The following is a 14,927-nucleotide window of genomic DNA, read 5'->3' on the forward strand; positions in this document are numbered from 1 at the left end:
CTTCCATGAATCTACAAGCATGGAGCTAAGTGTATATAATTAATGTGCACTCAGGGGACTGGAAATCAGTGAAATTAGCAGCATCAATCTCTGTGTTATATAGGGCAGTGATTACCATCTGAATCTGACAATTTCATTATGAGGCAGGTATTATAATAACCTCCATTTTACAGAGGAAGAAAGAGGATTAGAAAGTTAAACTTACACATACAAAGTCAAACAACTGGTAAATTTTGGAGCCATCATATCACACCCAATCTGCTTATTTTAATATACTGGCTACACTGCAATCGGACATTGGGAAAAACTCTGACTCAGGCTGCAGCAGATGTATTTATTCTTTCATATTGATTGTTTATTGATTTTTGAAGAAACATTAATATTCTAAATCCTTCAAGAAAGAAAGAGGGATGAAAGGAAGAAAGAAAAGAAGAAAGGAAGCAGGTCTCCATTCTTCCAATTATTTTGTCATTGAATTTGGTTTTCTTCAAAATACATTTTAAGGCTATGATTTAGTAAGCATACATATTTAAACTATAAAATCAGATGCCCATGTGTAATTTTCATTATCAAACTTTATTTTACAGATACCATTATTATTCCAAAGTTGTCAGAAAGGATAGAAAATTTTATAAATGCTAAGTAATATGGTTTTCATTGCTTTACCTTATAAGATGAGAGTTAGATGTTAGACTTGAATTCTGTCTTTTGATTTCAGAAATCATGCTCTTGCCCAATTCCATTCTACTTCTTTCTTGAAGAAGGCCAAGATTTTCAGCAGTACATTACCATGTTTACCAATTTTCTTACTTTTCAGAATTGGATTTCTCTGTTTCAATAAAACAGTGTGCATACTTGTTTTGCATAATAAAGCCCAGTGCATTTTTAAACATTTTTTTTCAGCAATTACAGTGTAAACTTTTCAAGGACATGGATTACAACTTAACCTTCTTTAGATTCTCAATATCCATAACAGAGGACAAGCACATAGTAGATGTTAAAATAGAACTTTTTTGTCTAAAAGAAGTTTCCCCGGAGCTGGGCCAAAGTAGTCATCCAGCCAGTTGATCTAATGAGGACTGAGGGAGGGCATTCCAGGCAGAGTCTTGAGTTCTTCAGTTTGATGCCTGCAGCTGAATTTCTAAAATCTGGCCAAGATCTTGCCTCTGATTAATTCCAGTTCAGCAGCTTAGCAAGAAGGTTCCATCACTAGAGTGGATGCAACAGACAAGAGGAGCAGCACAACGATAGGGGCACAGGAAACCTGTCCTCCTGAAGTGGGAGGTTCACAGAAGCTCAGCTCAATTCTCTTGAATGAGCACAACCTTTTCTGGCGAGCAATGCCCAACAAAACTCCAAATGTACCCAGCACTTATATTTCCAGGAATTTTCCCACAGATACATATCCACAAACAGAGGTAAAGGTATAAAAGAATGATGACCAGAGCAATATTTGTAGAAATGAAAAATAATGGGAAAAAATCAAAATGACCAAAGCAAGGAAACTTAAGAAAGAGAATACTAAGCAACTATTTTTTGAAATGTGGTGGTGTCTGCTTTTATGTTTTTCTATAGTTAAAAGTGAAAATAGTAAGTTAAAATCAAATAGGCACATATGCAAAAAAAAAAAAAAAAAAAGCAAAAGAAGTTCCTCCACAAATTTAAAGCAGGTTAGAAGAACTCACTTAAATTTGCTTTCTCATCTGGAAATGAATGAATAATAATTTCATTTATCCTATAAACTGCAGAGAGCTACAGTGAAGACCAAACAGCTATGAAAGAGTTTTGAAAAGATAAAAGTGATATATAAATGTAAAGTTACCAAACATATAAGCTCTCTGAAGGCAATGATCTCTATGTTATTCTCCTCCACTAATCTGAGCACGCTATTCCATTCATTGTAAAGGGCTGAGATCCAGGAAAGAAGGGCATATTGGGATCACTTAGGACAAACTAATCAAGGCACTTATTTTCTCATTTAAACCCCCAATAATGACATCTACATGTCATTAGGAATAATAAGGCTGAGGAAACAGCCTTATTCCACAAAGAGAAAATAAAACATGTCTTGTGTCACAAAGCAACAAATCATATTCAAACTCTGGTTCTAAAGCTTGTATTCTCTCATCTGCTTTTCATTTAAATAGATATAATTTGATTAATTAGGTGAAATAAAGCATGAGGAATCTAAAATGTGCAGTTAGACAATGTGTGGACGTATCTTAATTATGTGCTGCAAGATTCACCAGGAATGAAAGAGCTCCAAATTATTGAACATCCTCATGGAAGTGGCATGTGACAAAAGAAAAGATGTAACACTGCTTGAGTTTCAGCATCTCAGCCTTTGAAAACCATTCTCCTCTTTCAATGCGTTAACCATATCCTTAAATGACATATGTGGTTTGCTTCATTGGTTTCTCCTTTGTCACCAAACAGTCCTGCCCTGGTGCACAAGAAACAGAAGATTCCAGCAAGAAACTAGAAATGCATTTTTCTCTGTCCTCAACAAGTGTTTATCAAAACCAGCCAAAGACCCCAATACTGAAAGTGATAAAGTCCACTAATTACAATGCACTTAGATGCACCAAACACATAGTCTTTTATGCCTATTCTCCATTTTCAAAATAGTCCTATAACATGATTCCTTTTTACAAAGGTGGAAACAGAGACTTAGACTGCACTAAACTTGTCCAACGTCACACATCTAACAGTAAGATCAGAATTTCATTCCAAGTTCAGATTCGACTAATGCTACTTTGTGTCTTACGATACCATGGCTGCAAACTACAAAGAATCAATGTCTTTCATTTCCGTACACAAAGCACTTCCACATTTATCATTCAGTTCAGTTCACTTCAGTCACTCAGTGTGTCCGACTCTTTGTGACCCAATGAATTGCAGCATGCCAGGCCTCCCTGTCCATCATTAACTCCCGGAGTTCACTCAAACTCACGTCTATCGAGTCGGTGATGCCATCCAGCCATCTCATCCTCTGTCGTCCCCTTCTCCTCCTGCCCCCAATCCCTCCCAGCATCAGAGTCTTTTCCAATGAGTCAATTCTTCGCATGAGGTGGCCAAAGTACTGGAGTTTCAGCTTCAGCATCTTTCCTTCCAAAGAACATTTATCATTAAGATGATGATTTTGACTTGCCTGTGTTCTGAGAGACAAAGGAAAAAACTGAAACTATGTAGCACCTTGATACTTCCTCTGAATCTTGCCTCTGTTCCTAAAATTTCCTCTCCACATGAAAATTAGTAATAACATTGCAGACTAATAAAAACTAAAAAAAAAAATAAAACTGATAAAACAAATAAAGCTACAAACAGTAAAGTGCTGGGGAATCATAAAGTTCAATATCTCCATTTCATACATAAACTAAAATCAAGATTGAAATTTTTCAATCCCTCCCAAACAAAGGATAAGACATAAATAAATTGAAAACTCATGCCCTAAGTTGAACTGTGTCTTTCAAGAAAAACTAGCAAACACACACTTCGTACCACTCCTGGAGATCGGCACTTCCAGAACTTTCTTAAAGAGAAGCCCCTCTCCCACTTGAGAACTGCAAAAGCTACTTCCGTGGTAGCTGGATTATTGAAAACAGACAATCCCTTAAAATCTGCAATTCCTAACAAATAACTTACATGAAACCTTTGAAGAATATCTTTAAAATACTCCAAATGAGTACCACTAAAATGTAGATGACATTTCCCAGTATGTCGATAAAACTGATTCCCCTTTCCTGATCATTCTTATTCTTCAAATTGAAACTGCTCATTACGTCCTGCATTTCAGTCCCAAACTGTGCTTTAATGATTTTTTGCATAATTAATGACAAAAACTACATATTGTTCAAGAAGTATCATTAATTTTGTTAAATATTCTTCTAAGACATGCTAACACATTTTAATATATACCTAGGATTGTTAAAACTACTATCTAGATGTTAAAGAAGAACAATAAGTCACCATCAGAATACAAACAAAAAAGACAAACTTTTCTGTGTTCTGCAAATAAACCCCATCAGTTGATGTGTTCCTACAATGTCTCAAGAACCCCATGTAGGAGATATAGTTTGTTATAACTCATAAATTCGAACTCTAGTAGTATATTTCTTCCATATTACATATTTTTAGCTACAGTGTTTTAGTTTACCTCATGAGTAACAAGAATGACTTTTTTTTTTTTTAACCAGCCCTAAATAATAAACTGCCTGAAAGTGGTGTTTTTGCCTATAAAAGATCCAGAAGGCTTCTTTTCTTTCTCATCTCCCTCTGGAACTAGGGATAGGGGAGCCTGGTGGGCTGCCATCTATGGGGTCGCACAGGGTCGGACACGACTGAAACGACTTGCAGCAGAAGCAGCAGCAGCCAACTGTATCCATCAAAAGTAATATTATGATAAGAATTCATTGTTTTGTACTAGCTCAGTGGTAGTGTAGAAGCCTGACTGCAGACATGCAAACTAAGCAAACACCAGGTAAAGAAGAAGCTTAAATCAAGAGATAATGAAAAGAAAAAAATTTCCAGTTCCAAATTCCTACTCCTTTGTCTACTACACATCAAGTTAGGCTGCCTCTCGGAGATTTCCCTGTTTGTCCATGGCACCATCACCACACTTAAAGAAATCTTGGAATTTCAATCCACAATGAAGAAAAATATTTTTTTTTCCCTTTTGTAAAAAAACAATTATTTCAAAATGCTCAACCTATCTTTTTATTCTTGCATAAGTAATAAAAAATATATAATCACATGGTTGACATAGTCTTACTGCAGTGGACCAAATGCTAATTCAAAGGAAATTGTAAAACGAATACTAATTCTGAAAGAGAATAGTATTTTAATGCAAAACCTTAGTATAAGCTGCAAAAGCTTTACGGTCTGAGAAAACCTTTTCTTAAATTACGTAACATGAGTTTCAGTCAATTTTATGCTGAAGTTAGATATGATTGATTAAGACCATATTCTGCTACAGGGATGAAGAATTAGGTAACATTTATTCTGATTTCATAATAAGCATAGATATACTCAGATTATACAAATATATTTCTATCATTTCCATCAGTATCACTTGGTATTTATAAAGATTAGACTAAAAATATTTGCACTGAATTGCACATTCTGAGTTTCACTGAATTTCAATCAGAGTGTAGGAATTAGAGTAGCATAAAGTAAGTGAATACCACAGTGGTTACAGTTTGAAATTAATTTTACACAAAGGGTAAATAGCTCAGTAGAAATATGATGCCCTAATCAAAGTATTATAGACACATTAGAATGCAGGCATTTCTCAATTCAGTTCAGTATGTGCTCATATTGTAAATATTAGAATAAAAATCAGGAAAAAAAGTGTAGATGTTAACATACTTAAAACTATAAAGTAAAATTCTGTATGACAATCTAAATAAACAGTAAAACTGACAGGTATGTGTCATTTTTTGAGAAATGTTGAGATGAAAACTAAAACAATCTAAGCAACTCTGTCCTCATAGATCCCCTTTCTATAACAAACCCCTGACTCCCACACCTATTTATTCTATTCAGTTGAAGATTCTTATAACTGTCAAGACTCTACATTTCAAAACTGTCTTTAAACTTTAAGCTACAGATTAGTAGTAAGCATTTTGGATAATTTTGAAATATTGTGTTAATTAATATATGAGGAAGAAAACTACAATTACAAATTGGGTTTCATTTTTGCTGAAGCAAATTACCAATAGGATAAAAAATAGGACAAAGTTAAATCACAAGAAAACAAGTGGTAATGATAAATTGCCCATACACAAATGAAAAAAAAAAAAGGCATACATATAAAAGAATCACACCCATTAGTGGAAATATTAGAGCAATTGGTTCATAAAAAAACTGTGTCTATAAATTTTTCATTGTCTAATATCTCTAAAAGAAAAAATATTTTTGCAATTTGGTGCTTTGTAAAAATTTTACTATGGTTACCAAAAGGAAAAGGGGGTGGGAAGGGCTAAATTGGAAGATTGAGACTGACATATAAACACTACCATATATAAAATAGATAACTAATAACAACCTACTGAATAGCACAGGGAACTATACTCAATACTCTGTAATGACCTATATGGCTAAAGAACCTGAAAAAGAATAGATATATACTGAATCACTCTGCATATACATCTAAAACCGACACAACATTGTAAATCAAATATACTCCAATAAAATTAATTTAAAATAAAATAAATATTGATGTTTTAATTTTTTAATTAAAAAATGAAAGAATTAACAGAAAATCATGGTATATAATATCCTGGGAATGGGGGCTGGGGAGAGACTAAGACAATTTTGTGGCTATTCAAGGAATGTGTATAGTCATGTTTTGTGAAAATTCAAACAAAAACGGACGACCGACACTCCCACAGCCTCAGAGTACTGAGAATAGAGTCCTGTAGGCTAACCACTGCAACACGGCTTCTGCATCATCCCAACATTTATTTCAGCAAAGCATTTTAACACAGAGCAATGTAGTTGTAGGGGAAAAGATAATAACTTTGAACATATCTAACTTGTAGATGAAAATGAAAAATGCATCACACCTCTATCTGAATAATATTGGAGGCAGATACCAAAGAAATTGTTTCTTATAAAATCCAAATGTAGAGTAATAGCAACATTCTGAATTTAGTAAATATAATTCTATACCAAGAAATTCTGCTATATGAAGTCTGTTTAATAGATTAAAAATCGTGATGCATACAAAGCCAACAGTGGCATGACCGTGACTTTAAGAAAGGCATATTTTCATTCTCCATGTTAATTTTAAAAGTTTCTATAAATTGTAATAATCAAAAATGACAAGATACTTTGAATAGTAACCAAAAATAATAGGTTTTAGACTAACAAATACCACTGTAAGAAGCAGATTCATTTTTCTCCAAAACTAGTGAAATCTTTTTTGAAAAATACTTTATTGCTAGAAAAATTTTAAATTATAGGTGATTTTGAGATTTGAGAAAGAAATTGTGGGTAGATTTTAATTCAACAATGATTTTTCCTATCCTATTGAAGAGGCATATTCATTTAAGACATTTGGCAATGAGTTGTTCAGATCATTAGAGAAAATCTCAGAAATTCTGAATGAAAATTGCCATAATAAAAAAAATCTGGAATTTCAATTTCGTCTGGGGAATCTTCAGTAGAAATCAATTAAAGAAGAAAGGAAATACCCACTGGCCACTAGCATCCCAATAAAATATTTAAATCTACTATTTATACAAGATTTTAGCTCTATGTAATATATCCTCTGCTTACTTAAAAAAATAAAAAACATTTCAATTTAGGTTTACTTCCTTGTAGTAGCACCTGCTCTACAGATTAAGCAAAGCACTTTCGCTGACTTTTTAAAAGGGAAAAGAAGAACAGAGGAAGAAGGGGGGAAAAATAAAAAAGCGCACTCTGAAAAGTCAACCATACAGCAACACCTGATAGAGTACCCAGGAAACAACTGGCCTTCTACTGCCTTCCCTAAAATCGTCCGGGCTCCAGGAAGTTTGAAAGGTGGTTTTGGGAAGAAATTCCAAGAAGATACAGGCTCTGACATGAATCAGCATTCTATTGTCTTAATGTCAAGGTGCAACGACCCCTTCATTGTAAAGGCTTGATATGAAAGGGAAAAGCCCCAGACTTCTCAACTCAGTAGGTGGAAGTCTGCAAGACCTCAAAAAGCAATAATAGCATAAGAGTAAATTCCGATTACTATTAAGTTCCTATAGTTTCATATACTCGTTTCTAGTTAAATATTTAGTTTCTCATATCCTAAACTGAATATTTCAACCAACACCATTTTTTGATTTCTGATAAGTATGATGTCTGATTTTCCTAAAACTCTCTTGTGATACTTGGAGTATGAAAGCTTAACTACAAAAAAAAAAAATCCAACAACAAATTAATTATTCTTACATTTAAAGAGCTATTTTATTCTTTGTAACCTCCAATTGATTATAATCAAAGATTTAACCTCAGGTTATAAGGTATTGTGTTCTGGTACACTACTAATTCTTATGATTGCTTAAGAGCATCCAAGTTGATTCTGGTTGTATGAAAATTTTTGCATACATTAAAATAGGTAACTCTAGGCTTTGGTAATTATCTTGACAGAATAAAGAACATGATAGCTCACCCAAACTATAGCTACTCATAATCCATAATTACAATATAATTACACACACACACATACAGACAAATTCATGCAAAGTGTAACAAAGGTTTAGCAAGCATCAATATGATGAATGCAGATACACATCTTAATAATTCATGACTAAAATGCAATGATAAGAAATATACCTTAAAATAATACCTGAAGGATTTACTGTATAGTACAGGAAACTATAACCAATATTTTATAATAACCTATAAGGGAAAATAATCTGGAAAAGGATACATACATATATTTATCTGAATTACTTTCCTGTACATATGAAACTCTGGAGAAGGACATGGAACTCCACTCCTGTAGTCTCACCTGGAGAATACCATGGACAGAGAAGCCTGGAGGGCTACAGTCCATGGGGTTGCAAAGAGTCAGACAAAAGTGAAGCAACTTAGCATGCATGCATGCACATATAAAACTAACACAACACTGCAAATTAGTTATACTTCAATGAAATAAATATACTTCAATAAAATAAATAGATAAATAGATTACACCTGAAGAATCAAAGTTAAAAAGCCAAAAAATATACTTTTAGAATATTTTCTTCCAAGAGTCTTATAATCAGTGCTATTTCTGAATTTATTTATGAATCAAATTCACAAGGATATTTAAGATAATCTATTTTTAAAATAAAATAAAAAATCAAAGACATTCTTTTTAAAAGGCCTTGGGAGTTACTTTTCAAATACCTCATTTTAAATGAATTTTTCTAAAACAGATGCCACTTATACATATTTTTTCAATTTCTCTAAATAAATGTGTTTACAATGTTTCAAAGGATATTCAGTGTACGCAACAGTTTTATGAAAGAACTATGCTTTCTCCAACATCTCCATCTACTGGCTTAGAGAAAAAGCAGATTTTTATCTGCTATTTCTTTAAATTTAATATTTTTACAATTTATTTTTTATGAAATTGAAATATCAAAGTATTAAATTATTTTTAAATATGTTAATAACTATTTGTCAGTTATTCATTAAAAAATAGGAACAATTTTGAAGAAGACATTTAATAATTTTAATTCCAAAGCCCTATGTGATCAAATATGTTCATAGCTCTTTTAGACAATTTTATTTTAACCAAGTTTTAATAATGAGCACAACATTAAAGTTTATCAAAACTTTTTAGAATGTAAAAATGTTTATTATTTCCTAAAACCTGTTGATTTTGTTAACCTATATAACAATATGTGCATATACATGTCAATATCACATTTATTATTTTCATAAAAATGTTACTGTAATAAATTGCTTTTGTAGAAAAACTATTAGAATATCATCACATCCTCAGACCAAACTGCTTAGACAAGACCAAGTGGCAGTGAACAGGGAAGGCCTCCAGGCCCATAAGGATTTGAAAACTATAGGAAAGAGATTTAAGGGGAAAGGTTAGGGGAAAATGAGTTACTATAGGAACAGCATTCATTTATTCTCTGATGACTAGAAGGTACGCAACAAACACTGAAGCTGAAGCGGGAGGTGAGAAAAAGGAAAGGAGAGAGGAAGGAAGGAATTCTTGAGGCCCATCACTGACTTAACTGTTGAACATCGGATGCTGTTATTTATTTTTCTGGTTTCATGGACTTTCTCATGTTGAAGTCTTAAGTTGGAGCAGGCTTGAGGGGGAAGAAAAATAAAAGCTTAGTAGGCTCTCTAGCTAAGAAGAAAGAAGGAAGAAAGGAAATGGGGAGGGAGGCAGAAAAAGGAGAAGGCAAAAACCTGAAAATCTGTCTTTATTTCCTCAGGTACCATGGAAACAAATGGGAACAAGTAGGTACTTGAATTATCCCACTGTGACTGTGAAAGAGGGCGTGGGAGGAAGTTCAGAGCCTGCACAGCATTTACTGGGTTCAGAATGCAATGACTTCATTTCATTTGCAAAACCTTAACCCATTCAGTGGGTCCTGCCATGTCAGTCTCAGCATTCCCAAAGCAGCCCTTCCATCTCAGGAATACAATTAAATTAGCAAACTAAAGTCTTTGCTATTTTACAATTATATTATTAATATTCATAATTTTACTTTCTTAACACATTAAATTTATATATTACATTTAGGGTTAAATTTACCCTATGGGATTTTTATGCTTTAACTCAGAGGAAGGGCAAGCTATTTTATGAACGCTGACTGATGATACATATTTTAATGGTAGAATTATGAAGTAGAATTCCTTAGATTTCTGTAGGAAATGGGAGAAAGTCAGGTTGGTTTCCGCTACCTACATGTTTGACACTGCTGCTCCCACTTCATAAAGGAAAGAATCAAGGATTCCCCTGACTGAGGAGCCAAGGAAACAAAAGGCTAAGCATTGGAGTAAAAGCCTTGAGCAGGATTTAAGTGATCAAGACTCATCTTTAATAAATTTGGTATCAGAGATTTCCACTCATTTCTGGACTGCTCACTTTGTGAGTGCAGTTTATATGTAAGCATCTCTCTCTCCCTCTGAAAAGAAATAAAATAATTTTACATTCTCTATTACTCTTGGTTTAAAAAGAAGAAAAAAAAAGGATACAAACACTTCATTTCATTTTGCAAACTCTGTACTGTAAAATTCCTAAAGAAATGAAGAAATTGAGCCCAAAAATCTTAAGTTTTGAGTAGATGAGCTAATGTCAACTCCAGGAAATTCTATTCAATGAGTGATAGAATTTTTTCTTCTGTAACTAGTTCTATTCAGCAATCAAAAGATTGCTTATGCACAGCAGTTGCACAGGCCATGGTTCTGAATTCCCATGCCAGAAACTTGAAAATACATTCAGATCCTCACTGACATTTATTTTAGTGTCACTGAATAATCCATGCAGGAGTAACTTTGTGACATGGAGACGTACAATCTTTTATTTCAGTTTTATTTTCTGAGAAAAACAAAATATCGATGCAAAATGAAGATTTGATTGTCCCATTTTCTTAGAATTGGGCTTCCCTTGTGGCTCAGCTGGTAAAGAATCCACCTGCAATGCAGGAGACCTGGGTTCGATCCCTGGGTTGGGAAGATCCCTTGGAGAAGGGAAAGGCTACCCACTCCAGTATTCTGGCCTGGAGAATTCCATGGACTGTATAGTCCATGGGTTCTCAGAGTCTGACACAACTGAATGACTTTCATTCCACTCACTTGGATGGTTTAGAATTGTCAAGCAAATTAAATTGTGTTTCTGTTTTTCTAATGAAATCCACCTCTTATTACATGGATGTATCCATTCTGTGGAACTTTATGTATTTATATCTGTTTAATATGTGTATATTTTCTGTCTGCATATCTTATTTCAATAAAATTTACATTAAATAAATTATTCAAAAATATTGAGACTGAGGACCTAAACTAGTCACTTAACTAACCATAATCTTTAGTCTTTACAAGCCCCAGCAGAGTCATTCAGCATTTGGAATGAGGAAATACTCGTTTCCTTCAGTGGACCTAACTCCTCTGCTCTCAGCCAGGCCCTGGAATAATTCTCACCAATGAATGAACTTCTACATCATTGACCGTTTTCAAAACACAGAGATATCGATTCTTTTCACCTAGTTTTTAAAACCTAAATCCTCCCAATAATCCTAGTCTTGCGTTTAGGTTCATTACTTTCCACAGCATTTTCACACTATTTTACAATTACAAACAGTTGGATATTTAGACCAATTGTGTGTCAAACTCACAATTCAGAGGGGGGAAAAAAAAAAAACTAGAGACCTGGTATCAATTCAGATGAATAATCTAATTCTGGTAGATAAATAGGTCAAATTATAAAGGCCTTCAAAAAAAACTATAGCCGGTTTCTTTGTGTATCTACATGCTAAAAATTTTCAAGATATTCTTACATTCTTTTAGGAAGATTTTTTTTTTAACTGGATATTCACTTAAGTCTCAGTCTCTCTTCCTCCCACTTCCTTCCCATCATGCCCAGTTCCTTTTCTCTCTTGGAATCAACATGTGAAAAAAATATATATATATACAGCACTGAAATCTTTTTAAATATGCTTTCAGAAACAGTTGAATTTTAAGCATCAAACAGCTCCATAATAATGACCCCTGTTCTATCAAAAAGAGTTGTTTCATTCCTTCATTCATTTGGTTGATGGCAGTTTCAAAACGAGCTGAGGATGTTCCTGATACTACAATCAAGCTAACCCATGGAATATACGATTAAAGCTCAACATGGGGACGTGGGATGATAACCAGTTGTTTGCCTAACGTGGGAACACTGCAGTTGGAATTTTTCGGTGGTAATTTTCCGCTGTCCTTTACAGGGAAGACGAAGTGGGAGGTGAGCCATGTGCAAATCCCCCCGCGAAACTGTCAACTCTGAAATAAACACCAAGAACATCAATTCAGAAAGGAGTCGCCCCAACCTCGTCGCCAGGGCAGGATAGCAGCTGCCGGCAGAGGGCAGGGGGTCCGGCGGTAGCCGCACCGCCCACGTCCGCGCTGGGGTGGCCGCGCCTGGACCCGGGCCAGCCGGTCTTTCCACTGAACCGTGCGGAGAGAGACTTAATTGCTTGAATCCTATTACTTTGAAGCCTGGATGTAGCTTCGCAGCGGGTCCCCAAGTACTGCACGCTGCGCTGGGACTAACAGGATGGCTGCGAAGACTAAAATGGCTGATCGGCTGACTACTTCTCGATTTCAAACTCGGTGCATGCCACCTCTTTTAGGTCCTTTTCCTCCCGCATCCTCTGTGGGAGCCCCGCGACTTGAGAACAAAGCCCCCGGCCCGCGAGGGCCCACGGTGCCCGGCGCATGATCGCCCCGGGACTCAGGCTGCGGATCCCGGGGCCGCGAGGAAAGACTGTACGGGTAGCCCGGCCTGCGTCAGCCTCGCTGCACCCTTCGGTGGGCCTTATGTAACGACCCCAAGCCGACTATGGGACCGATGTGACAACTTGTCCCGTCTTGGGGCAGAATACAGGCTCGCGGGGTTCACACAGTGACCCGGAGCGAGGCCTGCCGATTTCACCCCGGGGCCGGGGGATCTACCCAGCAGCCCGACGGCGCGCCCTGGGGCACCGCGTGTTCCCCGCGCGCGGGATGCCATCAGGCCAGCAGAGGAAGGGGGCTTCTTTTGAAGACTCCAGCCAAGCCAAAACCCCCGGAACCTAAGGAAGCCTCTTCGATCTCCAACACCCACCCCCCTCCCTAGTGCGCACACTCTCCCTTGGCTCTCGCTTCCCCTTCAGCCCCCAACTCTCAGCCAGCTGGGGTCCCCGAGAATGCAGCCACTTTCTCCCGACGCCGTCACACGCACGCGCGTGTGCAGTCACTACACCCGCACACTGACACGCAGAAACACACACACACACCAGCCCGCTTTCCGCGTGCGGCCCCCAAAAGGGCATGAATATTCATTACTCACAAGCGTTGGTGACTGCGAAGCTGTTGGCTACCTCCAAATTGTCGATGTGGGGTGTCAGTCTGAACTCCGAAGTGGAAAACTGAACCATCCCTACACGAAATGCACTGTATTCCTGATCGGCGCCCCTGGGAAACAGCCCCCCTGCAAGGAACAAACACCAAGCAAGGAGGACAGTGTCAGTGCCCGAGAGGAGGAGAGGAGCCCGCTAGCGGGGGACTGCCCAGGAGTCCCTGGTTCACGTTAATAGGACGAATAAACACATCCCTGGACCCGGGCAACAGGGGAGCTGGGGAAGATATCCAAAGGGTATAGACCAGACACGGAGCGGGTCAAGACATGAAGGAGCTCGAGGGCCAGGTGGGTGGCCAGAAATGTTCTCCTTCCCTAGTGATCACAAGCTGTGCATTCAGACCCCTAGAGATTCCGAACAAACGGGAAAATGTTGTTAAGGCGAAATGAATAAAATTTGGGGGTTCTAAAAGAGAAGACCTTTCTCTCTGTTGTATCAGAGACACAATCTTTTGCCTTTGCTTCATCCTAAGAAAAACATGTATATTTTAGGCAGTTTAAATCTGGAATGCAGTCAAGGTATGACATAAGTCTACATGACATGAATTAATTTGTCCACCGTGAACAAAGATTACCACCAAATTATGCACAATTCAAAAGCAGAGCACAAAGGGTACCTACCTATCTGTATGCTGTTAGAAGAGACACCAAAAATCAGTCCCCACAAAACAGGAGAAAGGAGGACAGATATATGCATAATCTTTTGCATTTCCAAGAAAAGTAGAGCATCCACAAAATACCCTTTCTTTTTTTTTTTTTTTTCCTTTTCCTCCTCTTCCTTCTTTGGCCGTTTTCCTGGGCAAATTAGATCCTCTGCATTTTGAGACAGCAATTTAGCACCAAGCTGCTAAAAACCAGAAGTGGAGGCAGAAGAATCCCTATTTCCAGGTCCTGCGGGTGGCTGCCGCCCTGCGCCCCGCGCCTGCTCCGAAGTCCGGAGGACCGGCTAGATGCAGTTTCCAGCAAGCTGCCGCTGTGGTCCCAGCGCCTCGGAACACTCAGCACCCTCCCATGCGCTCACACACTCACCCTCGCGCGCTTCTCCCTCTCCCCTCTCTCATACGCGCGCGCGCGCACACACACACACATACACACACACAGACACACGCGAGTCACAGACTGGCAGGCGGGCCCGGCGCGCGTGCGCGAGGCGCGGGGGGCGGCTGGAGCACCCCTCCCCCGCCCACCCCCGCGCCCCGGCGTCTCGCGCGCGCAGGGCTGGGAGCGAGGCTCGGAGCCTGGCCGCCGCTGCCCCCCGGGAGAGACCTCGGGTCTCGCGAGCTGTCGCGCCCACCAGGGATATGCCTTTCAGCACCGCGGACAGCGCCCCACT

At 37.8% G+C, this 14,927-nt stretch overlaps 1 protein-coding gene across 3 annotated transcripts in view; it reads right to left on the reverse strand.

Annotated features, from left to right (window-relative positions):
- The window catches only part of GRIA2 (glutamate ionotropic receptor AMPA type subunit 2), a 184,962-nt gene extending 170,271 nt beyond the window's left edge, over positions 1–14,691 (reverse strand). For 2 of the 3 annotated variants that reach the window (XM_086345949.1, XM_086345951.1), the window contains exons 1-2: positions 14,216–14,593; positions 13,526–13,666 (exon numbers count right to left, since the gene is read on the reverse strand). In XM_086345949.1, the coding sequence (XP_086202075.1) occupies positions 13,526–13,666; positions 14,216–14,303 (229 nt within the window). In that variant the 5' untranslated portion in view covers positions 14,304–14,593. Of the gene's footprint in view, positions 1–13,525; positions 13,667–14,215 lie in introns of all 3 variants that reach the window. The other variant, XM_086345950.1, reaches the window with a different exon arrangement.
- Between the last annotated feature and the right edge of the window lie 236 nt (positions 14,692–14,927).

This window comes from Bos grunniens, chromosome 17 (assembly GCF_055505025.1).
Source record: "Bos grunniens cultivar Pamir isolate PY7600 chromosome 17, Bosgru_T2T1.0, whole genome shotgun sequence".
NCBI lineage: Eukaryota > Metazoa > Chordata > Mammalia > Artiodactyla > Bovidae > Bos > Bos grunniens.